The sequence below is a fragment of the Porites lutea genome, chromosome 1 (genome assembly GCF_958299795.1).
Source record: "Porites lutea chromosome 1, jaPorLute2.1, whole genome shotgun sequence".
NCBI lineage: Eukaryota > Metazoa > Cnidaria > Anthozoa > Scleractinia > Poritidae > Porites > Porites lutea.
In genome coordinates, this window is record NC_133201.1 from 59,065,448 (window position 1) to 59,093,432 (window position 27,985).

General features: G+C 37.0%; 2 protein-coding genes across 2 annotated transcripts; both read left to right on the forward strand.

The window, feature by feature from the left end:
* Positions 1-3,976: 3,976 nt before the first annotated feature.
* Positions 3,977-5,307, forward strand: LOC140940618 (octopamine receptor beta-2R-like). The gene has a single exon (XM_073389612.1). The coding sequence runs from the start codon at positions 4,008-4,010 to the stop codon at positions 5,097-5,099; it is 1,092 nt and encodes a 363-aa protein (XP_073245713.1). The 5' UTR covers positions 3,977-4,007; the 3' UTR covers positions 5,100-5,307.
* Positions 5,308-13,791: 8,484 nt separating this feature from the next.
* On the forward strand, positions 13,792-27,983 carry LOC140940629 (uncharacterized). The gene is made up of 3 exons (XM_073389620.1): positions 13,792-13,981; positions 14,447-14,687; positions 26,168-27,983. The coding sequence occupies exons 1-3, from the start codon at positions 13,820-13,822 to the stop codon at positions 27,664-27,666; spliced, it is 1,902 nt and encodes a 633-aa protein (XP_073245721.1). The 5' UTR covers positions 13,792-13,819; the 3' UTR covers positions 27,667-27,983.
* Positions 27,984-27,985: the final 2 nt, after the last annotated feature.

Here is a 27,985-nt window from a genome sequence, read left to right on the forward strand (position 1 = left end):
TAAAGTCTGGATATTTAGGAGACCCAAAGTGAACTTTCTTTCCACCTGGAAGTGTAGCCATGTATTTGTTATTTTTACGTGTTGAATAATCAAGTGATTCAGCACCGAGTTTTTTAGCACTTTTGGTTAATCTCTTAAAATCTTCTCCTTCAAGAATGTATTCTGGATCCTTATCATCTATAATATCCAAATCTTCTTTAGTAGGAGTAGTATCTATAGATTTTGGTTCCATTTTTATTAGTTGGTTATACTAATTCTTGTAGGAAAAATTCTCTAATACAAATTTCTTTACTTGTTCATAAAACTTTTTTCGGTCTTTTTCAAGTTCGATTTTATCATACTCTTCTGAATATAACACTTCATAAAATTCATCACTGTTAAATATTTCAGGTTGTACTAGTTTAATCTTTTTAAGAATATTTTTAGTTTGTTTTACTTCTTCATTTTGTATTTTTTCATCTTTAGTAATAAAAGGATCTCCTCTATCTATTTCGTCTAAAAACTTAATCTCATAACGTTCTGTGTCTTTCATAGGAATGGTAGTATTAAGATATCGTTTTTTACTTAATGGTGGTTCATTTTCATCAATTCCATGAAATGTTGGTTCTTCAGGTTTTCTACAAACAAATTGATGCTCTTTATTAACAAAAATAGCATTTCGACCATTAACTTTCTTAATATATTTATAATCATCATAAAATAAATAACCAAATCGTTTTTTCATATAACGTAATTTTAGTAAATCACCATCTATAAATTTAGCAACATCTTTCCAATCTGAAAAACAATCACCTTCTTTTAACATTTCCATCAACCAATCAAACTCGTTATTTAAACGACAATACATTTTATTATATTGATTATATAAAGTAAAACTTGTAACATAAAATGTTATAAGTTTAGAAATCATCATCACTATCATCAAATCTTATTACATTAATCTTATCAAAAAAACAACAACCAACTTTATAAGTAGTAACAAATAATGTGCCTTCGTAACATAATAAACCTGTTGCATTTTTAAACAAACCATCCATTTCTTCTCTTGCATTATAATACATTTCTTCTACATTTATTTTTTTAACATTATTAAAAACATCTTTTAAATCAATTATACCATCTTCCACTGATTTAACTGTTTCTCTGATATTTTTATCAATATTTTTAAACAACAGATAATCTTCTTGACTATTAAATATTAATCCTCCAACATTGAAAGGAATACAATTATTTAATTGTCTTGTTTGTTTGTTTATTGGTTTGAATCCCATTTATATTTTTTTATTTTTTATTTCTTAAATCAAATTTATTTTTCTGTTTCAATATCAGTCCAACTATAATACTAAGTACAAAAAAATGGACACCAGTAGTATAAAAATGATGACATATTACTCACTCTCTTTTATTTCTATCTCTTCGAGCAATAAGAGCGACTACTTGAGAACTATCTTATTTCTATCTCTTCGAGCAATAAGAGCGACTACTTGAGAACGAATGAAATGAGTTAGAAATAAAAGAGAGTGAGTGAGTGAATGAGTGAGTGGGATGAGTTAGAAATAAAAGAGAGTGAGTGGGATGGCATCATTTTTATACTACTGGTATAAGTAACGTTCTCACATCTCAATTGCTGACAAGTTTTCGCGGAAATACGCATTAACGTAAACATACTTCTACCCGATAAACACAACCTCTGCATGCCAGATATTTTCAGAATGCACGTATTTCTTGATAAGTTCGACTAAGTAGAAGTGGTTGAAATAGAAATTACTTGTTTTAGAGCGATTATTGCACTGTAAAATATGACACACAACAGTTATTGACAATATCCGTACATGTCATAGCATTCTTGTGTCTTGAAGCTCCCGATGAAAGGGTCAGTGTAGCAAACGTTTTACTGATATGATCAACAACAAAACCCCTGAGGAGCATGTATATAATTGTGTTTTGAGGGAGGCTAGCCTACTGCACTCTACATGAGTGTAGATCTTTGGCAACATTATCCACTCTCAAACAAAAGCAGCTAACGAAGTAAGGCGGAAGACGGTGCCGTAAATAGATTAAATGAAATTAAGTATTACGGATTTCATGGTAACTTTTTGAAAGCTATTGAAGAATCCAGTATGTATCGTTAATAGAATGCATATTTAGGCTTTACCGGACCAGTAATCCCTAGTTATCATAACAGTTCGCCGCTATATCCTCTTGTTTGGAGACTGAGGAGAACTTTCGTTTCTTCAAGTATTGTTACTTTAATTCATTTTTTGGATTAGAATTGCACTTCCGGGATTCGGGGATCATTTGCGGTCGTGGACCAATTACGGTACTGTACAGTTCACCTCAGCTTCATTTCATCATATAATCAAGCAAAAATGTTACAAAAACTAATCAATCGATCATCAAAGGACACAAAGGAAATCAGTCTGGAGTTCAGTGTGGACATCAAGGAGGACTACGTGGGTTTCACCACTGTATTAAAAAACAAGACTAGAGGCTTTTTTAACAAATGGCAATATGAAGATCTATCGCTGGGACTCAAAGGATAGTCCACACCAAAAACATTTCAAACACCTGATGTCGCTGATCAACTGATTTGTTACGGAAGTGACGTGACGTATCTCTAACCATTTTCGACCGTTTCATGTGTACGCGAAGCACATAGAATAGCAGTATAGCATTGGTTAGGACTGGAATCGGACTCAATTTTACAAATTAAACATTTTTCGCTCCAAACAACAGGAGCGTCGTTACAGGATGCATGACCTTATATGGCCAACGGGACCCATCCGCTGAACAAAGGTATTGTGGCCTTAGGAAGTGAGATTGCTCTAAAAGTTGTTTTGCAGCTGCCCCTGTGTATATCCCGCCGCGTGCCTGCCCGAAATCTTGACAAAATTGTTGTCTCCTGAACTTCAGTCTTAGTTCAGTTTTATTATAGATTTTTGGAGGATATTTCTTAAATCATTTGCTTTCACTTTTTTCCTCTCTTACGCATGAATCCAACCTGTTAATCAATATGATCAGGATAGCGGCCGGCTGAAGTTTTCTTTTCATCAGATCGTTACGGCGATCGAAGATATACCCTATCGCTTTAAAATATGGCGGCTTTGGAAAAATCGCTTTCCGCACGCCCATAAATTAAATAGGTTACTAACTTTACTATCTTATTCGGTAACTCTGTGTGATTTGAAGTTAGTTTTTTTTATTTCTTTACAAAACAGGAGCCTAAAAGGATGAATTGATAAGCGTACCATTAAACTTAACAACTGAAACCGGTAAGAGGTCGGGAGTTCATCTTTTTCTCTTTTTCAATAGACACAATATCAACAGATTAAAAATGAGGGTTTTCTATTTGCTTAATGTGTGTAAAGATGAAAGTAAACTCAATGCGAACCAATTGAAATAATTGTCAGCAAAGATAAATGAATACTAGAAATAATTGCAACATTAAGGTTGATTTCGTCATAAATAGAGATTCACTTTTTGAGTTCCTAAAAAATAGTTATTTTATGTGCTTAAAACTTCATTAAAAAATGTGAGCACCGACTCTTCTGTCTACAATGGAATACATCTGATAATATGACTTAGATACTTCCTGTTTGACACGATCTATTCATCCAATGCCTCAGTACGATGGCTGTCATTTCACGACAATTGTTTGCTGTAATGCCGATCGAGCCAATAAGAGCTATTACTTGACGAAAACGCTTTGTTTCTTTAGTCGCCTCTACTAAGTGTAAACGTTGAAGGGTTTCTTCCGCTTCTATTGTTATTGTCTTTCAAATAACCTCTTTAAAAAAGATCAATACTCGCGTCGCGAAACAGGCTGAAACATTTTGCGCTTGTTAACGAAAAGCTACGAAACAAAGTTAGAACTTAAGGTTATATCACTCATGGATCAGTAAAAAACAGTATTGCTGGCCGAATATTTCTTCGCTTCAGTTAAACAAGACGTTTTTAAGTGTCTAATTTAGTTTAAGGATTCACAAGGAAACAAGCCTTCGCTTGAAATGTCCTCCTACCGACTTGAAGCGATTGTAACCTCTATTTTCATGGTTGTCGTTTCTGTTGTGGTTGTTTTTGGAAACTTGATGGTCATCGTGGCGATCTTGTGGAACAAAAGACTTCGTACAGTGCCGTACAACTTTCTTTTCCTTAACCTGGCTGTAGCTGATATGCTTCAAGGAGCTATTGCCATGCCGCTTCGTCTTGCCGATCAACTCAACCAAACTGACCAAAAACCATTAATACCATGCCTGGTTGTTATACCTTTAACTGTGTTTTTCTTCGGCGCTTCAAACTTTAACTTGACTCTAATAAGCCTCGATCGATATTTTGCATTAAAAAAGCCTTTTCTATACCCTCTCTTAGCTGTACCTTGGAGACTGGCTCTTATTGTCGCCGTATCTTGGGTAGTCATTTTTATCATCGCCTTCTTGCCTATTATGGGATGGGGAGCTGCTGTTACTGCTGAAGTGTCTGATATCTGCTTGTATTCCACCACGCTGACCAGAGAGTACCTGTTTGTGTTATTTTCCATCCTCAATTTAGCCGTGATCATTATACTGGCATTTACCAACTACTTCATCCTCAAAACTGCCAGGAGACAGGTTCATCGTATCAACATCGACAAAAATCTCGGAACACTATTGGAGGTGCCATTTTCAGTTGCTGCAAAAAGCAAGCCAGTGACATTGCCTAATATCCGAACAAATGCAGACAATAACACGATTAACAACCGAGTGTTTCTTATCAGCAACAGTGAAAATGCTGATCGAAAAGGGACAAAGATTGTTCTGATCGTAGTTGGTATCTTTGTGTTTTTGACAACGCCAATCACAGTGATTGACATCATTAGTCTATTGGGTTGTGTTTCATGCACGCCTCTCATTGTTGTCAAGGTAACCGTGTTTATGGCTTACGCAAACGCTTGTGTCAACGTTTTTATATACGCTGGCCTCAACACGGAAATGAGAAATACATGGGTTGCCATGTATCGGCAAGCTAAGGCAGCTTTAGGTAGATCTTTCCACTCTTATTTAGTAAAATGGATGTGTTGTCGATCCTCGGTCTCAAGTACTGAAGTAATAGAGTTTGCGTGAAAATTTTACGGTACACGATGCCTTTCTAAGGCGTTAAGGACCGTCAGTCTTTTTGGAAACTAGTCTTTTTTTTTCCATTTCCAGCAGAAAAAAATAAGCAATTAACGCCTTGAGACTCTTGAAAAGAATCAAAACACTCACCCTACTATTTTCTTAGTTCTATGATACGTTATCAAATTAAATACCTCACAAAAAAGTATTCGCCACAAAGATGCATGTATTTCTTGAATTACGACTCGGTAAAGAAAGAGAAAACATGTATCAATGCGGGATTGTCTTCATTCCTCTTTTTGTACAGTTTTTGAAAATGCAGTAATTAAAGAAGTATAGATAAGCACACACTTTGTTATTAACGTCATAGTCATTATACCTCTCCTATGTGAAGGATCGAAGTAACCAAAGGGATCTAGATCTTGGTAACTGACGCGGCTCGTTAACGAAGAATTCTCTGACGCGCTGGCTGTACAATGAACGACAAACTCAAACAGTTAATTCTTCAGCCAGTAAGTGCGATTATTTGAAGGTTAATCACAAACTTAGGGACACTAATTTTTTTTATGCATGCAGTTTGAATTTGAACAACAACAACAACAACAACAAAACCAATAAATCATATTAGCAGCCGGAAAAGCTGAAACCGTGTTAAACAAGACCAATGTCGATAACCAATGATATTAACAAATGAAAATTATAAGTTTACACAACGATAAGTTTCAGTATGGAGAAATAAACTCATTCATTGCGGGAAGAATCGTCAAAGCAGAAAAAAATATTAACACCTGCTCTGTAATGAGCCTGAATGAGCCTTCGGAAGACTGGGTATTGATGACCCACCATAGAGCATTTTGTAGTAGTAGGCCATTTCGGAGTTCCAAATAAGTTTTATTTGCATTAGAATAAGAAATCATTTCATAATCAACAATAGCTTCATGTGGAAAAAGAGGCTTGCAGTAACTCAGAAATTGTGTATTAATATTATCCCGTGCATTGAAAACTAACCCAGAGAAATAGATTCAAAGGTTCTGGAAGACTCTCTTTATTCTACGGTAGATTTTCCAAAATTCGCAACAGCTTTTCAATAATTAGTTATTAGCGTCCAGTCTCTTTTCGTTAATTCCCGAAGATAACTTGACATTTGTGAAAATTAGGGAGACCGAAACGCAGATGTTCCGATTGTACTTACATTTCTTAATGTATAGGTCATTTGCCTACTAAGTCGACGCAAACCACTGTCAACTAATACAATAGGGGAATCTTTGTCTCTGTTTTTTTCGCCATTAAAATGTCCTTTATTTTCTTCAGGTTATAAGAGAGGAACAAAAATGTCAGTTCTAAGGACAGTCTTAATCTCATTTGTTGCATGGCTCCAATTGAGTCTGCGCATGCGATGCGAAAGGAATCACATCAAAGAGGTCTTCTAGAGAAAAATTTATCCAATCTAGTTTCTTATACTTAAATTCTTATTGAAAGAATTCCATGAAGAATTGATATTTCGTGAATAAAAGTCAATAAAAGAATCTCAAAGAGACTGGTCCATTAATTCTTATATTACATACAACAAATCTGAGGCCGCTTGTCAATCCTAAACATCCGGGTTTTCTACCAAAACGGCTAGTGTTCCGGACTAAGGGCAAAGAGACATGCGCAGCCATAAGATCCGAAGGCTCTGGTGACGTCAGTGCCATAATGAAACTCTTCTCCTTGCACATGCTGGGTAATATCAGAGAAGGATATAATTTACATATGTTAAAATGAGGTCATTTGGAAGGAGTAAATAAACTATATCAGTAATCATCAGCAGATTTGGAAAAGTGAGAAATTGTACCGGCAGGATAGCCTGCAAGCCAGCTCTCTGGGGAACACTGGCAGCGGGAAAAGGAAGGAGAGCTTGCAACTACGTCTCTAGAATTTCAGCATTTCGCATGGACTTTTTCGATGCAGGTATTCAAATTTCTAAGACGTAGTTGCAAGCTCTTTCTGTGGTTTAACTTTTCAAGAAACAAAATTCCCGCAAATAAAGGAAAGTGATTTTATTAACGTTTACTGTGAAAAAAGCGCATGCGCAATTTTGCGAAACAAAAGAGCTAAAAGGAGAAAACAATAGCGTGCTGCATTCATTGTTTAGTTTTCCACCTTCATCATATTAATGAGCACCGTCATGCATTCTTGGCAACCAATGGTTGAAGCGTTCTTACAGCGTCTAAGCATGACTGCGTGTAATATGACAGATCTACGAACTTTGGTGAACTGGAGTAAATGTCCTGAGAACAATAGGCATACTGGGCGATGTTTTCCCGCCCCGCCCGCCAGAGCGCCCCGGAGATCTTGCTCGCAGGCTACCGGCAGGAGATCTCGACTGGTACTCTCAGTAAATTCCTTAATACTAACTACATTTCAAGGGAAATTGAACCATTACTTTCAGACTAGATAACTGTAGCGCCAGGCTAGCTATGTGGTATTTTAGTAACCTTCACTAATAGATATGACACTTTTTACTTAAAAATACGAAAGAAAAAATAGTGCATTCGAACATTTTGCTCAAGAAGCTTCATTTTAATAAAAAAAATTACGGCAAAGGTTAGAGATAGGCCCCATGTCTTTTGTAAAACTCTCTTCCGGAGATGAAAGGTTCACTATTAGGCAAAAAAGAAGACGGGGAAAGATTCGATGACATGAAGTATTACTAAAAGGAACTGGTATTTGGTTTTTCCTTTATTTCTGTTTTCCATCGAGATATTTTTCATCTTGAGACACACAAAACTTAGATAACCTTCTCGATTCCACTCTGCTTAAAGATTCATTCCATGTCGCCTTTGGATTTAAATTAACCTTCAACGAAATTTTTCAATTTTTTTATTTAAGTTGTTAAGACCAAAATGATGATATTTTCCTTACATTTTCTGCACATTTTGTAGTTAATCTTTCTTCCCACTTTTTACTGTAATTTTCTTCTCAGCGATTTGACCATGCAACTTTGATGTGATAGTACATTTGTATCTTTCCGATATACTCATAGACTTGTCTTCCGTCTAAAAAGAAGCGTTTAAATTTACTTGCATAGGAAATTAAACCAAAAGTGTCAGAAATAAAAAAAGGTAAAAGAAGTAAAGTTTACTTATTGACAAACAGCAAACACTGATAAAATACGTTCCATTTTAACTGTCTAACAATGTGATTCCGCCTTGTGTTTCACTTAGCGCGCCGCGCGCTCGAGCTGTAAATTGGAGGGATTATCGATTACCCGTTCTCCATATCAAAATTGTTGCAAAACTGTAAAACAGCTGAAAAACTGTGTCTTAATGGACGCAAGTATTGAGTCAGGAAACAGCTGAGAGCCTTTTCATTCTTGAATGTTACCGCAATCGTACAAGAAATCAGAGCTGTCTCTAAATAAACAAGTTTGACAAACATCGCAAAATGAAATTAGTTGTACACTACGAAAAACCAAAATGAAAGTCGTTTGCTGAGTCTTGTAGCATTTTTCTTTTACTTGACAAGAATATTCTGTATCAAGTGCTCAATCAAATCGGCAACTCCAAAAGTTTAAGATAATTGGGTCTTATTTTCTGAACTGTGAGCTTCGACTATTTCCTTGACTTCAGTGGCGTTTGTTTTAATTAGAAGGTTTTTGTGCGTCAATTTAAAAGTTTTAATGAAAAAGTTTAACTATAGGAAACGAATTAACAGCTGCTTACCTAGTGCGGGTTAGTTTAAGGTAAAACTCGATAATGAATTTGACTTTGATGAAAAACAAAATTATAACAAATCATTAAATTTCGCGTTGCGTCGAACCGTTAATCAAGGCGAACAGACTTGAAGAACTTCTGTTGACCATCGATGTAAAATTCAGTGTAGTGCGAACTATTTTTTATTTTGCGAAGACAACTTAGATTGTAATCCCAAAAAGAAATTGAAAAGCTCGTACTTCTTATTCAAGCTTTTGTTTACACAGGACGAATATTGAAAAAAAGTGCAACATTATTACAGTTAAGCCATGATGTTGTCTGTGAATTAAACACACGTCGTTCCTATCCAATATATAGCGAATCAATTTATCGGTGAACTATTTACTTAATATTTTGCCTTTCAAACTGGTCGTGCATGAGGAGAATTCCTCAGTTTCAGTTAGCCTTGTGAAATATTTATCAATTTTTGAAAAATACATCGCAATTGAACTGAGTACCGTAACACGAGAGAAAAATTCTTTTCATTCTGAAATCGAATCTGAAAGCTTCACTTGACAGAAATGTCAAACGTAGCTCATTGTGGTCGCGGAGGAAATTGCAAGCTTTTAAGATGTTAATTCAGCGTATCCGGCAATATCGCTTGTTTGATTTGCAAAAACTGTGAAATGAGGGTGTTTTTCAAACAGTTATTAATACGGCTCGCAGGTGGAAATCTTTAGGGATTGTTAAAAAGCTACTGTGCCAGGTTAGGTCCTGTTTGTTTTTGCCGACTCGATCCACTCGGGAACAGCAGGTAGTGAATCTTGATATCAAAAGTTAATTCATCGTTGGTGAGTAGATATCGGCCCTTAATTCCCTTGCTGAAATTTTGTGCATCTGTTACGATAAATCCCAGAAATATGTTCCGAAAAAGAAATGTTTCTCTTTTAACAAAATAACCTTCGAAAAGTGCGGATGTTATAGAAATTTAATCCTGTGTGAGTTGAATGTTTCGCGCAATTTAAAGATAGTTTAAGGATGATCTATTGAGCTGAAATTAATTCAGATTTAGTTAAGTTCCAAGTAACGAAAAATCTGTAAGCCAACCTAACTGCCTAAAACGAAGTCTACAAGGCAGTTTCATTCAGTTCGCCTCCGTGAAAAGCAACTTATTTCTGATGTTTCAGAAACTCATCAGTTCATTATGCTAAGAAAATGAACTAGCCTGAAAATGATTTTGATTTTTGATTATCTGTCACAGTTTCGAAAGAGCTTTAATCTTAACTAGCCAGCGAGGTAATGTGGGCTTTTTTGTCTAGTTCTCAGTTGCTCCGGGCGTTTTGCGTGCTGCTCGACATTGTTACTTAATTCACAAGCAAGTGTTAAATTTATCTCTGTTTTGAAAATAATGCTGGGTGGTCTTGACTTAAATATTAGAATTTTCACTTGATTAGTTTTATGAAACAAAAAACAGTGGTTTCAATGATTTTATTTCGTTAATGTTCTATTGATTCTTTTAGAAAATAAAAAGCCAAAGGCAGGGGAAAAATGTTGCTGTGAATAGGTCAATTTTTGTTTAACTCATTTCCATTACAAATTAACAACTGTAATGCCGTTCCGCCTGAACTGAACACTTCTCTGCCATCATTTTAAATAAGGCCATTTGCAGGATCGGTAAGCTAAAACTTTGTGTTTGTTTATGTTTTTGTGTGTGTATGGGTTGTTGCCGTATTGATCGAATTTGTTGCATACATTTGTCAGCAAAATAGTGACTTTTTCAAGCATCTTAATTTTTAAAAAGTACTTGAACAATGGTGAAAATTGCTATATCTTCTTAAAATGATTTCTCTTGAATGTAATTTAAGCTGTTTTAGGCCTTTTCTTGATTTGAGATATCTTAATGTACCAAAGAAATTTGTTTTATTCTTAAAAAAAATCAGGGTATAATTTTTTGATCCAAGGCAACAATGAAGTGCTATAAAGTTATTGAAAAAATATTACCGCTTGATAAGATGTCCTAAGAAGTTATTATAGCAACAATTTGACAACAATTCTACTCTCTTTAAATTTTGACCTGATTGTGAAACTCTTTTTACAACACACAAATTGAGGCTTGACAACTCAGGGGTTAAGTGAAATTTTATCACCTGTATTCGTTATCTTAATTCATTGTCTTAGCACTGAAATGTGTTTTGAAATTAAGGAAGTTAGAGAATGTTAAAATTGTGAGCTTCAAAAGTTTTTTTCTGTGCCTGTTCCCCAACTGAATCTAAAGACAATGAGGCTTCTGTAATATTTTGACCAGCAAAATCAAAGAAAAAAAAAAAGCAATATTAAATAACAACAATAACTTTTATTTGGCCAAAAAAATATACCTCACCCAATTCAGACTGAGCTTTTTTTGCTTTTCTTACCACTTGAATGTTTGGGGGCGGGGGGGGGTTGCTTTAGAGGTCCCCCTGTTTGCCTTCAAAAGCGCTCATGATTCGGCTACCAAAAGAACAAAGAATAATGCACCTGTCATTTCCAGCATCTAGGCATAATTTGATTGGCACAATGATGTAATTTGACGTCATAACGACGCCATATTATTGAATTTACTGGCAGAATCCAAATTAAGTTGTCATAAAGCGAAATATAGTTAAATAGTAAGGTGACTGGTAAAATCGAAAAGTTGGTTAACTTTCATAATACTCAACCTCGTCCCCAGGACACTTTTACCAGGGAAAAGCGCCCCGGGGACGAGGTTGCATAATACTAAGAATAGAAATAAAACCTTTTTCAAAAAATATACCTTTTAAAAAACACCGCTGTGAAAACTCGGTTGCCATGGTAACGTCAACTTTGGCACACACCCCGCGAAGACTTAAAAATGCTCCCAGATAAATTTTAGGGAAAGAAGCTAACTTTGGCGGTCATAGCATTAGCTGTTTTGAAGTTAAGCTACCTGCAAACGGACGCAACATTGTTGGATGTTACATGTTGCGTCCGTTTGCACACCCTGTTGTATGTTGTTGGATGTTGTTGCGTGTTGTTGCTCGAGGTTTTAAACCGGTCAACTTTTATCCCCGTGAAAACGGGCGAAACATTGTCGAAACATGGGCTTTAGTAAAACTTCGAATAATCAATCATAAACTAATGATAGAAATAGGCAGATACTATCAAACTACCAAGGATAATAGGCATTGCCCTTTTTGTGGATGCAGTGTAATAGAAGACGAAGTTGACTTTCTTTTTTAATGTCCTACATACTTTATGATTAGGAATAAACTTTACTATGCTATGAAGTCAAGACTCTGATTCCAAATATTAGCCAGTTACCTATATTGGTTTGATCAATGACCTCGGATGAACTCTTCTAATTACTTTATCAATATACAATTCATAAAATATATTTCAGCTTCTTTTGATGTTCGTGACAAATTATTATCAAAGTAACGTAATTGCCCTGTGTTGTAATTTCGATTCCTAAAAATAGCTTTTGCAATACTGTATGTGCTTGTAATGCAAATAAAGCTCGTTGTTGTTGTTGTTGTTGTCGGGAGTTGTGGCGTCCGTTTGTACGTAGCTTTATTTAACCCTATTCAGACTGGGCTTTTTTGGTCAATCTGTGACTGGGGGGGGGGCTCCTCGGACCCCCCTCTGTATCTCTGGAACCAATAATGCTAGGGTCATGAAATTTACACACAATGATCATCTCCGTACAAAGAAGCCCCACACCCAGTTTTGACTCGCCACGCCCAATGATGACGTCACAGTGACGTCATATTCCGATTTTTCAATGTTTCTTATTATTTTTCCACTTAGATACGTAAAATATCAATAATATTGGTAAAGCCATCTCTTTGTTATCCTTCCTTATGAACTAGTAACAAGGAAAGACTTGTACAGCGAGAAAAAGCAGTAGGAAGCAATAAAATTTAAAATTTGAAATGGTTGTCCGCCATCTTGGATCCGCCATCTTGGATCCGCCATCTTGGATCCGCCATCTTGGATTTCCGTTTTTTTGGTTAAAATTATAATTTAAAGCAACTTTCAAAGGGGAAAAAGCTCAGAATGTATAAAAGAAGTATCAAACTAATGTTTATTACCCAAACAAATGACTTTGGAAGTGTTATTTGGAAAATAGAGCAGCATATTTGTCAAAGCAAAAAAGTGACAAATTTTACCCCATCCCTCCCCCCCAAATATTCGATGTTGAAGCATTTTGACGTAATTCAAAAACTAGTCCCAAGCAAAGACCATTTTAACAACAAAAAGCACTATAAGTGTAAAAACGCGATCTTCAAACAAAAAAATCACCATTTTTTAAATTTTCCAAAACCTATGTTTCAGAAACTGGTTGCCATGGCAACATGACTAATCACATGGACATGGTAATTATACCAAAATGTTCCTAGATAAATTTTAGGAAAAGTCAGAAAATTTGAACGTCATAGCTCTTTCGGTGTAGGAGTTATCACGATTTTGCCGGAGGGGGGGTTCGAAAAGCCCCCCCCCCAGTCTGAATAGGGTTAACGTAGTGAGAGGGACCTCAAAAGTGCCCCCAGTCTAAATACTAGGTTAAAACAGCTTTAGATTGACATAAAATTTCTAAATCTATCAAAGTCAAGGACCTTTAATCGTAGTTAGAAAAAAAAGGTAATTATAGGGTCTAAACGTTCTTTTTCCTGAATGCGTTTGATCAAAAAGCTCTTAGCAGATTTTTCGAAGGAATTCTATGACTGAATTTTTTTTTGTTCCTTCCATCAAAGCACCTCAGATTCCGGATTTGAAAACTCGAAAACTCCAGGTAGGCAACCAATCCAGGACGTTTTCATTTCGATTTCACGGACGCGTCTGCTTGTAAACGGCAAAACAAATCCGGTACCAAAATGCAAGCGACAAATTCGGAAAAATCTCGCGTTATATTGTAAAAGTAGTCTTATAAGTATAAACATATATTTAGACCAATATATGAAATATATCACTGCGTTGCATCTAATAGAGTACTATAATAATTGTGTCACTTTCATAGGCAAATTACTGTGTCAGTCCCTTCAAAGGTGTCTCACCATGTATCTCCTTCACTGGTCAGAAATGGAGAACGTTCAGCGGTATTCCGGAGTATTCGTGACATGCTCCATTCCTGCCTTACTAACGTTTGGTCCTTACCAAGGCCCACTAAACATGCTCTTAAAAACTACAGATCATAAACATTTGGATTTTGTACTTGAGGTGAGACTATCTGATTGTTATTCCATTCAGTAAATATCAAGCAAAACTGGCATGGCAATCTGCCCCGGCTGTCGTGGCCAGCATTACCAATAAAACTTCTCTTGTAAAGAAAGACAGTGAAATTTTTGTAGTTTGCGGATCGATCAAAAATTGGTATCACTTCCCCCAATACGGAGGTAAAACAAACCTTAAACCATTTCCTAAAAGTGTAAGCGGTTATTTTACATTAACAAATTTGATTGATGTGTTTCATGGAAGCTCCGCCTTACCAAAGTGGTCAAACTCAAACAGAAAACAGATGTATAAATCAAAAGAGTGATAGAGCTGGATTGAGTTCGAACAGTAATTTTCTGGGAAAATTCTGTTATCGATTATTATGGGGCGATGGTTTCTTTAAACTTTTCATTATGTAAAAGCATGGAGAGTAAAATAAACCTAAAGCAACAATTTCTTCGATCCTTGCAGATTTCTTACAGATACGGTCAGCTAATCTGGGTTATGGACCGCCATCTTTCTTGGGTTCCATTTATGAACTTTGCCCGTTGTCCAGAGGAGCAAAATGTGGAGGTGTTCTTAAAAGAGGGCTCATTCTACTTTCGCACCATTCGCAGAGTGGCCCCCGGAGAAGAGCTGCTAATATGGCCCACAGAAGGACTGGGCAGAAGACTTAAGATTCCAAAGCTTGTCATCCCAAAAACTGAGCAACGTAAGAAAAGATTTGTTGTTATTCAGTATTGCATCTCGGTAGCAAATTAAAGAAAGTTATTATGGCAATTTAAACAGAAGAAATACCTTGGGTACTTAATTTCGCGTTTTTAGCGAGGCAGTATTTCGCAGGGTTTTATTTTCGCGATGTAAATAGGAAAATACGAAAAAGGGGTATCAAATTTTGCCATTGAAGCGTTCTCAATTTCATTATATTTCTCAAATAGTCTGAACTTTTAAAAATTTGTTGATAAACTTGTGCAATCAAAACGTATATGTATGTTTTTTCACGAATCTAGCGATTCAGATGAAGATGATAGCAAGATTAAACACTCCACGTGTGAAATCTTTTTTTATTTCACAACAGAAGATACAACATGGAGTTTACCAGTAAATGTGTCGATACATATCTTGTATATGTTGTTGTTATTACATGTTAATCATTTTTCTGTGATTTTAATGTTCTGTATGGGTATTAAATTTTGCATGTTTAAAGTTCGCGATTTTTTTACAATCGCGAAAAACGCGAAATTAATTACCAATAAGGCAGAAGAAAAACAATTAAAATATACATATCCACAATATTACCAGTGCAGTAGTGGACCAACCCTGCATGGTTGGTGAGGGATCGGTTTGGACCCAGTCATCAAATCATAAATCAAATGTTTTGGAATATATCAGTTTTCTTTTGTCAGACAAAGACGAAGGCTCAAAATTTGCGAAATGGACGCACTCTTTGAGCTCCGATCTGAGACATTTTGTGACGTTTATTGTATGTTTTTGTCTTTTAAAACCACTTTTCTATGATTGAAAAACCTTTCTCAATTCAAAAAGGGTATTCATGCAATTCACTTCACTAGCACTTTAGATTCCCCTCGTTTTAAAAGTTCGGAACACACTAGGTGACTGGTTGCAGCCAAAGAGAACACGTCGCAGCGACAAATCGCTTCGCGTGTAGTAGAGAATTCTTGTGAAAATCTTTGCGGCTCCGCAACAGAATTTGTCGCCGCAACAAGTCTCCTAAATTCAGTCTGATGTAGTTTTCTGCGACTTGGTGTAGCGACAAAATTCTGTTTAGAAGACAAAGATTTTCTCAAAAATTCATCCTGCCAATTAAGAGTACACAGGAATCAATTTGTCGTTGTGATCGATGTGTCGCCGCGACTAGTTGCTGCAAGTTGTCTCCTGGTGTGTTTAGTCTAACCTTAAATATCACATTTTGGGACCACTAAACAGTACACTTCTTGACTTTATCACTCGATGCCCGCCTCATAGCTTTCACAAGAACAGCATTTAAAGTGATATTCCCTCTTATATAGCTTTTGATTAAGAAACAATTCAAGCGGTACTATAATTACATTCGAAGTTAGTTTGAATCCAACCAGCCAATCAGAGTTGCGTTTATTCCCTCCAATTGTTCGTGCTTTAATCGAGATGACGACTTCCATACTACGGAGCCAAAGACACAGTTACTTAGGCTATATTCATACTACATCGGATCTAGCTTTTTGTGCCGAAAGGAAAAGCTGACTGGTATAGTACTAGACAGTGTGAACATCACTTTAATTAGGAATCCGTGCGGCGCTACTTCGCTCCATTACAAAAAACTGCGCAAAATAACCGTTCTTATGTGTGAACAGAAACCCTATCCGGTTTGGTAGGGTATTCGTGCCTGCGCAAAAGCTATTCGGTAAAGTGTGAACGTCGCGTTAATCAGAATGCACCTATAACGTCTTTCATTATAGCTGTGATCTGTACTTCAATCACGATTCTGGACATTTGAGTAGAACAAATCCTTTCCCGCCTAACAGTAACCTAATGTGTGAGCAACACTCACAACTAATTAGGGTTTGCCGTGCATTAACCTGTCAATACCGACCTTCTTCACAAGAGTTCTAAGTCCGTCGAAGACGAAAGACAATCATAGTTTATACGCCACACGACTCCTGTCCTAACAGGCACTGTTTTTACTCAATTTAGCATTCAGGTTACCCCGGGTACTTTCAGGGGTGTCTCACGCGCAAGTTATGTAAAGAGTTCCAATTAAACTGCAGATACCTAACACCGTATATCAAATTAAAGCTAATTAAATTGGCATTCTTAATAATCCAACAGTTGTTTGAAAAATTGCACTGTCAATTTTGTTTAGGAATTTTTTAATGGGAACGTCCGAATCAGCTTTCAAACTAAAACTCAAAGCGATGTTTATTTTTCACTCATTTGATTTGCTCAAGTGTTTTGGTAGTCAAAGCCCTAAAAAAAGTGTCGGGGTATTCCCTTTTTCGCTTGCAATCAAAAATTTCAAAACACATTGGAAATACCGCTAAAAAAAAGATGTTGGATGATCGATCAAAAATGCCTGTCAACAAAAAAGGTTGATTGAAACCAAAAATTTCCGACACGTAAAAAATTCTCAAAATTCTAAGTTAATCGATCAAATTCCCTCGGAGTTGTAGCTTCTTAAAGTGTCCCCTCTGAGCGAATAATATAAGTCGAGAAAAAGAGGCGATTAAAAAAACTCCCTCGCTTCGTAAACAAACTCCGCCCACAAATACTTCTCAGGAATCTGGGCCAATCCGCGCTTCAATAAGATTACTTCAGTTCGATTTTTGGGGGCTCTTTCTATTTTTAAACAACCTCACGTTTCGACTTTCGAGCCACATTTGCACTGGGATCAATAGTGAGATCACTTTTTCTCAGTTAAAGCTGTGGAAATGAAAGACTACAAATGCAGCCACGCTTGGTCAAAAACCAAACCGGCCGGTAGAAGGGAAAGTTCGGCAGCTTCCACTGGGCCGACTAGTATTGACATAGAGAGAGGATGATATAATTTAACAGCAATGTTGAGTCGCTAACTAAAAGAAAAACAGTCCCGATTATTCATCCACCGGCTGCATTGAAATTCCCGCGAAAAACACCATTGGGTTTCAATCAAATTGAAAGAGTAACTTTACTTCCGATACAAACGAAAAACTGTCATTTCTACACCAAAATTTAATCTTTTCCATTTTTTGTTTTTGTTTTTGTTTTGATTATTTTTTTTTCATAAAGATCACACCTAAACCTTTACTATGAGCCAAATATCATAATTTTAACAAAAGTTTCCATCTGAAAATATCCGCCGGTAACCTCAACAAAAGATAGAGCCATATTTGGATTACAGGATGAATTCTAGCTTTACTTGAACTCTGGTGATCTGATCTTCACAAAAGCATTCAAGTCTTCACCATATTTTCTCCAAATATTTTAGATGCAATTTAACGTTTAACGAAAGTAGGAATGTTTCTAATCGTCCTCTCTCTATCACATTAATTTTCGATTATCCGAAAATTTTTAGGTCTCCTTTTTGTACGAAAAATAGCCTAACTTGCATGGGGAGTGAAATACGAAAAGTAAACTTCAGAAAATCGTGGGAATTTTTTTCGATGAGCTTCGAAAATTGCACATTGCATTTTCTCGCGAGCAGACTATGGAATAAAAGCTAATAAATATGTCCACGCGCCTCCTAATAGAAAAACGGTATCAGTAAAACCTGCAATAAATAGCAGGTAGATCCCCTGTATTATCCGGTCAGATGCTGTTGAGCGCATTTCGCTAATTTTTTCCCTCAATGAACTCTGTCCTGAGGTAGCGCTTGCAAGCACTTTGATTTCAAAGGCATGAACTTGGATTATGTTTGATCTACTAATTTTCCATGGATGTGACTGTAGGGTTCCCTCTCAACGAGTACCCTAGCTGCCGTAGAATTATTATTGTAAGAATCTGCAAACCTTCAAATGTTACGGGAAGGGATTCTGTTCTTTTTATCGCGGCCTAATGGTATGGAAGCCGGAGTGTTTCCTCTCTTAAAGTGTCGGAGCAAAGGTTAGTCCCTCAACAATGTCTAAATAACTATTTTTGGGTCAAGAGCTATAATCTGACCTAAAAAATTTAACAATTTCTTGCCCTTGTTAACACTTAATATTCCGGTCTTATTTAACTATGGATCCGTGCACTATTTTATATGTTTCCGATAACAGTGAGTTAGAATTGTAAGGCTAGAACTGGATTTCTTTGTTTTCGGTCAGAGGGTGTTAATTTGCTGAGGCTTCTATCCCTATGGGCTCCTGTCCTAACTTCTAGCTATTCACCCACTCTGCTTTCCTTACACTTTTTCTGGTTTGAGGAGTGATTAGAGTTACTATCCAGTTATTTTGAGAAAAGACTTAAGCTCAATACTTCTCTCGGGAAAGCGTGTTTGCATACGTGGAGTTTATCACAATGCAGATCCGAACATTTCTATAAGTCTCACTTCAAGATGAACCTTTTTTGCTTCACTTTTAGGCAACATGAAAGCTCATAGAAATACGCCAGATGAAAACAAAAAAAATTAACTCCATTGTCTGTTCATAAACCGAAAATTGACTTTTTTAAACTACTATTTACAACACTCAATAAAAGCTTTTTTCAAATTAGCTCGCACTACCAAAGAAAAGTAAAATTTCTAGTAAAACTATACTCTTTAATAAAATAGGATCTCTTACTGAGTTATAAAAGAGACAACAGTTCGACCAAACTCAAGATTTTTTTAAAAGCTTTCATAGACCTTACTGACTTTATTGCCGCGACAGATAACTAAAAGCCGATAATCGCTACGTAAAGAGCGCCTATTATGTCCATGTAAAAATAAGCGTTACTAAGCAGACCAGCTCGTTCTTGAGGTATTTTTATTGTGTGTTAGTTATACAGACACAATAACGCGTAGCATGTGTTGGTATTGTTCTACTCATTTAGCGTAATTGAGTGGTAAGAGATTCAAGAGGCATTTGTAATTTGCGTCTTAGAAACCTCTCACATGACGTGACTTGTTAAGCCCTGAATGGGTGTAACTAATAAAAGTTCTTGTCCTGTTCCGGTGCTGAAGTTGTGATCATAAAATCGGCAGCTCCAAATTACATTACCAGCGACCAAGATGTACCTTAAGTAAACTTTGCGCTGTTTTTTTAATGCCCGGTTATATTTAATTTGCAAGGTAGAGCTAATATTTAGAGATGTCAGAAATTTTACAAGGAGGCATAAAACTCAACGTCTGAGATTGAAAAATTTAAGAATAATGTTTCCATTCTTGTCACTTTTCTCACAGCTTAATCATTCTTTTAATAGCAATATGTATTTTTCATTCGCGTTTTTTTATTTCAATATATGTCCAATCGTTTAAGCTGATATAATCTTGTATTGAAGTATCGTTGATCATTGTTCCAACATATTAAAATTAAAGTTGTTCATCAAACCCGTTTTTATAGCTTTTGCAGAATGAGCTTTCTATCATTTGCTTTGTACTTCATGGCTACCGAAGGCTAGCCGTTCCGGACAGAGGTTTTAAAAAAGTAAATAAACAAGTCACTGGACCGGCCATGATACTAAGCAAAATGTGCAAAGATCTAAGTGAGAGCCACATGTACTAGGCTTGTGTCAGGAAATTGCGAAACTAACTTTTTGAGTGGGTTTTTCTTATATTGATTTAGTGCTATTAATGCCGAATGAGAGCTAGCGTGATCGACAGTTCTCGAATTCTGCTAACATGTGGTTTTATTGTTCTGATAAAAGGACATTGAGTAATCAGTTTTATGATTCCACTTGCATACATAAAGTGCAACAGAAGGCGAGTTCTAAAAAGTAACCGTCCTGATACTGAGAAACAGGCTAATATAAAGCCGTTTATGCCGCGTTAAGGTCATTATTATAAATTTGAGTTATATCAGGAATGTACATTTCCTTCTATCCTGGACTTAACATTATAGCATTATCTCAATTCACTTCAATGCTATTGTTGTATGGACTTGATTTTAAGTGAATAGGTTACATGATACCTTAGTTTGATTTCTTCGAAACAAGATTATTCAGATTAATAATTTAAGTACCTCGCTTAATTACCATCAAGAACCGTAGTTGTTCTCTCGTCTCCCTCTATGTAACGATTGCAATATATGAACAAGTCGCGAGCAAAGGATATTGTTTATTGACCAAAACCTGCCAACGCCCAAGTTCCATTGTACACACGTTGAATTCAAAATATTCTCTTGCGGAGCCAGATTAAAAGAATATAACTTAAACTAAATAATCAATGCCCACAGAGCATCTTCAAATAAGGGATCAATAATTTCACGTTGTAATGTGTTACTGGGCAAAAGCAGCCGGTACGAACCCCCAAAATCAGGCCTAAACATGTGGCTTATTGTACAGAATCACTCGCGCAGAAAATTACACCGCATTAATGGCAACATTCTCTATTATTTTTAGCAGGAATCTAACTTCTTTAAGAATTGTCCTCCTTACTGTTGCGTCAACCAAAAAACAGAAACAATCAGGATTTCCTGTCCCGGAGAGAGCCTTATGCAAGAAACAGATGGACTAATTTCTTTTTTAATCGATTAACTCTTTGAGCGCCAGGCATTATTTACGGTTTTAAAGGTTAAAGAAAATAGTTTTCGCCTCGGAAAATGAAGAAATACTAAATTCAGTTGAAACTAAAAAAAAAAAAGCTAAAAGATAGTCAAGCTACGACACCCAAGAAAATTTCTGGTGTAGGTAAAAATATGAAATCTTTGAATAAAGTACTCGGGTTGATTTTAATTCATCGCCAAAAGCCCGCGAAAGTGTACAAGTCTAATAGTTTTCATGGTGCGAGGTTTATTCTTTCGCGGCTAATGTTTACTGAAGAAATAGTTTACCGACAGGTGGTATATTCAAGTTAAATATGTATAATCGTTTTGGTCCGTTAATGATACAATAGTGCTTTTCAAAACAACTTCAATTTATTAGGTGTTTAAAAGAAGATGTGGAAGAAAAATACGTATGGTACTTTGGAACATATGAGATGAATTTTACCGTATCTTTATTTGATATTCACTATTAAATATTCAGTGGCATCTTCAGCCAACGGCAACAGTCAGCTCTCTTAACGGATGAATGCATTTATTAAAAATTAGGATTTTGCACTAAAAGAAGGATAAACAATAATCCTAAAGTCAACAACCTTTTTCCACTGCCGAGTTTGCAAATTTAGGAAAAATTACCGATAAATTACTGGAAAGTAAGATAGCACGACAGATAAATAAGGAAAATGAAAAGAAACTGGCCATTTCACCGACAAATAGTCTATTTAATGAAACCATGAATACAAGAAAATTATTTTTCAGAACTGCGGGACAAGGAATTAAATGTAAGGAATCACGATTATCGTAGTTTCAGACTCAACTTTTGCAGTTGCAAGATAAAGGTAGCTGTACAAGATTCGAACTCTTGACCTCCGCGATAATGGTGCAGCACTCTGGTTAATAGAGACTGCGGTATCAGGAACTTAATGCCGTGAAACAAAGTATGTAAAGAGGTTTCTACTGACCACTTCAATAGATTTTACAGATGTCATACCCTATATTAAGCTACAATGGAATCCTGATTTCCCGAAACACCTTGGGAAAAGCCGATTGGTTCGAATTATCTTGAGGCTTAAAACGACGGGGTTAAAATTGCAGTTTTTCACAGTTGAAGGGAAGAATAATCGGGAATTTCGAAAAACCGAGGGTTCGAAATATCGGAAGAGTACATAAAGAATTTACTCGTTATTCTTGTCTTGGCAATTTTTCATTTTTGTATAATTTTGCCTCACTCACGTCACTGAAAATTCAGTTTAATAAATTAGGGCTGTAAAAAGCTGCACGCGTTGACCAGCATATTTTTCATCAATTATAAATGTATGAGAAGTGTACAGGTATAGTTTAACTGGGCCTCGTCCACGCGAAATCCGGATATTTCTTTTTCACACGAATAGGGCGCGGATGAATGAGTGCGGTTGCACGTCTTTCACTGGTTTCGTGTGGACCGAGGGTCAATTCGTATCTAACTGTGAAATATGCGGTTTCAAAAATATCCGTCGGAATTCGTGTGGAAGGGGCCTTGGTAAATGTTTTGAGAAAAGTATCAAAAACAAAATGTTGTTATATAGCTGAGGTTCACTGCCAAACGATTGTTTCTCGAGGAAGTAGAGTACGTGGGGAAAAAAAACAAACAAGAAAAACCTTCAAACCAAAATAAAATACTAAAAGATTCTAATATGCGAAGTCAACGCGCTGAGCGGGCGGGGGCCGAGGTATGCTTATTTGCTCTTTTTGACTGCATCTAATCGAAAGGGAGAGACAACCACCGTCTTCCGCTACTAAGCAAAGCAAGCTGTCATACAAGGTATCTGTATTGTTCAGGTAACATGTGATTTCTTTGTTTTTGTCTTTCTTTGTTAAACAGTGTTCGCATGAGTTAATAACTCTGCTGGCGACCAATCTGGCAAATTCAGTCTCTGTGTGTTACGACAAACACTTCTGCAAATTCGAGAAGTTGCCGCAGCTAGCATGCAGTTAATAGCTAGGCTTTCTTCCGCTCTGTTCAAAGTTAAAAACAGTCCAACTTCAAAAGACATTTCTGCACGGGGTGCAATTTACAAAAGATTGTATCAAGCCTATTCTTTTTTAATTTCACTTTAATTTGCCTTCATAATTATTATGGAACAAAACAACACTGAGAAATCTGTGTTGCTTTTTCTGAGAGAATATAGTGCAAAAAGTTGCTTACGGTGCGGAGCTAAATGGGAAATTGAAGCTCGCGTGAACTTCGTACTTGTTTCGTTTTCGTTTCTCTTAATCACATCAATCTGACTAAAAATAAAAGTGATTTTTCTGCAAAAGATAAATGATTTATAACATTACTTTGTTTCGTTTTTGATTGCAACAATCGCCTTTGAAGGTTGTTTTCCAGTTTAAATGAGTCATTTCGGAAAAAAAATATGACGATGTTACAAAACATGACGACTACACATGCCAAATTGGTGTGGTAGATTCAGAAGGTCCGTGTTTATCCAAACTTTGATTAACGCATCAATTTATATCCGATAATTGCTTTTCAGTTCAAAGAAAAATTGAGAAAATCACAACTAATAATATCTCGTTATTATTCTTTTCATAAAAGGTCTCTGTTTAGTTTAATTCTCGGCTTTTCAATTGCGCCTTTTATGAAATCTTCTTGTTCTTCTTGCAAACGAACTCTTGTATAATTTGTCTAAAATGTATGACAATGAGCAATGATTTGTTTATATGCATCTTTTCGTGCCTTCTGCGATTAAACGTTGCGTTAAAAAATGGGACATTAATGCTCTTTTCTGGTTTAACCCTTGCGAACAAGTCTTATTACTACTGGTGTCGACTGGTATATAATTTGTTGAGTCTATGCCGCAGCTTGCTTCACGTCTCACGTTTGAATGCATTTACAAGCTTTTATAAGAAAAAGTGCTGATCTCCATGTGCAAGAATTTTTTTATATATGTATACATCACAGAAAAATTGTTTATGACTTTAAAAGCAAGTTAAAAGAAAAGAAAGTTTAATTGATTTTGTAAAAGACATTGTCGCGTGGTTTTCAGGGTGATAAGAGAATATGAAAATATAAGTAGTTAATTGATATCTCTACAAACAATGGAAAAATTTTCATATGATAATGATTTTCCTTTTCCAATAAACGTGATGGCGTAATCGATATTCCTAGCAAAAATCCTTTGCCTTTTTTTCCGAAAATTGTACAATTTTTGGGATTGCTCCGAAGATACCGAAAAGCTCAAGAAAAAGTGACTGCCCTCCCTTGGAGACAAACGGCCATATTTTATCGCGAATTTTTCAGTCAGAGCTACGCTAATGTTACCAGAAAAGTACAAATGTTGTTTACTACCTTAACACCTTCGGAGTGAAATCAATTTCCGGTGTCTAGGAAACACGACAAGAATGAATTCAATCTATAAAATGTTTAGTTGGGATATCAAGGGACGTAGTGATCAAATTGTAGCGCTTTGTCAGTGAAGTAACTAAGTGCGATTTTCGTTACTGCGGAAGCATTTCGATTTATTAGAAGCCACTACTTTTTCTTCCAAGATGGAACAGTTGTTTAATTCTCATTACGACAATCAGTGTTAAAGTACCATGTAGAACCGTAACAAGTAAAGGAATTCTGTTGCCACACCTTCGAGGTTCCTTCCAAGTTATCGAGGTCAACCAACTACAAATGGCTTATATTTACTTCTCTTATTTCCAGCCGACTTTCTTGCAGATAAAAAATAACAAATTGTTCAAAAATTCTCCAACTCCTTGTTGAGTAATAGAGAATATTTCACGTCGTTACTGCTCACTTAATTGTGCTGATGTTATTTATCTAAGGAGCTGGTAGCAGCTTTTGTTTTGCTTCGTCGGATTGCATTCTCTCACATTAAGCCATGGCGAACAAAACATTTCCTGTTCGTAGGTACTTTCATTGTGGCGCTAGGGTTAACAATGCAACACGTGCATGGCCTTAACATGTCTGTTAAACGCAACCGTAAGTCATTTAAAGTCCATTTTTCTTGGTCCGGTACCCGGGTGCCTCAAATAATCTACTAAAATGGCTCACCCGTTTGGCGTTCCGTGGCTACTTTCTAGTTCGTTGGTAAGAGTGATTTTACCCGTTAACTTAGTTATCCCTGTGTACCGAAGGAGACTGCACGGTCTGAGACTTCGAACTTGCTTTTGCATCTGTTGGCTTAGGATACATTCCAAGGACAAAAGATTTCCCTTTTCAGCCGCGTGTCGAAATTATATATGTATAAAGCGTGATACATCTATTGTGTGGGTTGAACAGCCATCCCTTTGTGGCAATTCTAAGATATATAGGCAGCAAAGGGCGAACTAAACAACTCGACACCGAGCTCGTAACGGGTCACGTGCAATGACTACGGCCACCATTTGGCACCTGCTAAAAGGACGATCTTGAATCAAAAAGCGTGGTAAAACTTTTTTATCTACCGGTTTATCGCTGGTTATGCTTCCAACGTCCTAGCTCTTGCAGAGCGGCTCAGCTGTTTGCAAAGTGCAGCTTACGTATTCTAACCGCTTCCCGATTTCGCCCAGGCAACGGCGCCCATTATAACACGGAGCAATTTAAAAAGCACAACAGACAGCGTAATTTGATTGGCCGGAGTCATTAACAAAAGATCTAACAATAGAATTGAATGACCCTCGTGGCAAAGTTTATTGTCTCAAAAATCAGTGAACTTTACTTAGCGCAGTACACTAATCGAGTTTCTCCCATTCTCCGCCTAACGCAGATAGTTATCATCGGCGCACCCCGAAAACTTAAACTACATTAAATGACCACTCATTTTGAAAAAATTTGATATTTCCCGGCCGATAGTGGTGAAGCTAATTACAGCATGGCTGGTTAATTATAAATATAGCATTGAATATTAATAACTCTCCGCGCTCGAGCGCCGATATTATTTAAGTTGTAAGCCAGTAGCGAAGGCGGAGGAACCTAGGGCCTTTCGCACGTGTCACTGAATCGCTGTTTGGCTGTCCCGTGAAACGCGCTTCTGATTGGCTGGTTTAATAGCACGTGTCATTAACTTTGCTACACCTGTCGGTTCTTTCACAGGTGAATACCAATATATTTGTCACCACTGCTCGCAAGTGTTTGCATTCCCAAACACACTTAAAACGCACATCGCATTTGAGTGCGCCACAAACCGTACGAAGAGCTATAAAGAGACCCTGCTTCACAGTCAGCGAGCACACTCACACACCAGTCAACTTTCAAGTAGAAACAACCCGTTGAACAGGCGGCCGAGAATGAGCACTTTGTTCCTGAGTCCAAACTCGGATACGGACGGGATACAGGTATCTAAACAGGACACTGATCCAGCGCTAGGTCTAAAACATGATGGAGAATCGACTAGGAGTCATCACCATAATGGCAGCGGTTTCTTATCCGACGTGTCAGTACACGATGACAAAAACGGAGGCCATTCCTCATCTGGACTTAATTTATCCAACAGTATGCCGGGTTCTTTGAATGGCTTAAATGGCTTTAATAGCTTCAACAACCTCTCACTGGCCATGAATCAGTTTCCTTTCCTCTCAAATTTCAACACCGACTCGTTCCTGATGAAGGAATGCCCAAAGTCGCTGCAAAGTTCAGGAGGAGAGAGCTCCACATCATCCAAAGCCTCACCGCCTGGATTTTTGATGCACTCAAGCTCCGACTTGCAGGTCGTCAGATCGCCAGACAAGCTCCAGCCTGTTCTTACGCCGCTAACCCCTGTGAGTTTGCCTTCCTTTACCGCCGAAACATTTGGGATTAAGGAAGGATTGAAAAATTCGCCGATTAGCGTACCTCCAGTGGGTCAATCGCCGCAATCATTTAGCTCTGCAAGTTTCAATGGCTTTAAAAGTCCCGAGCTTGGATCTGTGCCAGTTTCCTCGGAATTTCCATCAATCTCGCGACCGCTTTTGAACGAACTAAATGGACTTAACGGAATGCGGTATAATTTGTCACAGGACTCTGCATTTTCGCAGAATCAAATGGATATGTTGAGTAATCCCGCCTTTTTGCTGCAGCCTCGTCCACCACTTTGTAGTCCGTCTGCGATGCCCTTTTTCAAGTACGGTTTTCCGGCCCAGGGATTTCCACCGCTAAATGGCCAACCAGTAATGAATCCATCAGGTCCGATGATGTTCGGAGCAGAGCAAAATGTTAACCGATTACCTTCATCTTCAACTACTCCAAACCCGGATGGAACGGGTTTGAACGGAGGTCAAATGGGGCCGGATAAACCAAAGACGGGATGCAACGAGGAGATGATAAACGATCTTAACTCCAAGAAAGTTAATAAAGGATACCTGTGCGAGCTGTGTGGAAAATTGTACACCCGCAAATACGGGCTCAAAATCCACATGCGGATTCACACTGGATATAAACCGCTCAAGTGCAAATACTGCCAAAAGAGGTTCGGAGACCCTAGCAATATGGCGAAACACATTCGCCTTCATGCTGTTGGAGACACTCCCTACAAATGCCAGTACTGCGGGAAAGTTCTCGTAAGAAGAAGAGATTTGGATCGTCATATAAAATCAAGGCACCCAAATGGACGCTAAATGGTAAAAATCTTACTTTTTAATTCAAATTTCTTATATCTAGAGTAAGTTTATCCAGTCAAGAAGACTTCTGTGAAGGTTTTCTTTTTCTCTGCGACATTGAACAATCGATAACAATTCAAGGCCATTGAGGACCTTTTATTCACAACAGTCGTACGCAAAGCGAAAGCCACCGTGTTCGTATCCATAGTTCATACATTTGTATAAAATTCTTCCACGTATCCAGTGTTAAGACTAGAAGACATTTATAATAAAAAAAGGATATAAGTTTGTACGATAACAGAAAAGCAAAATAAAAAACGTGCTATTTGAAATGGTT

What these genes read in the sequence shown, in the direction of transcription:
- LOC140940618 (XM_073389612.1), top strand. Translation starts at nt 4,008, where the DNA reads ATGTCCTCCTACCGACTTGAAGCGATTGTAACCTCTATTTTCATGGTT.
- LOC140940629 (XM_073389620.1), top strand. Translation starts at nt 13,820, where the DNA reads ATGTATCTCCTTCACTGGTCAGAAATGGAGAACGTTCAGCGGTATTCC. An exon ending in ATTTGGATTTTGTACTTGAG is followed by an intron (nt 13,982 to 14,446) that starts GTGAGACTATCT and finishes CGATCCTTGCAG; the next exon opens with ATTTCTTACAGATACGGTCA. An exon ending in CATCCCAAAAACTGAGCAAC is followed by an intron (nt 14,688 to 26,167) that starts GTAAGAAAAGAT and finishes GTTCTTTCACAG; the next exon opens with GTGAATACCAATATATTTGT.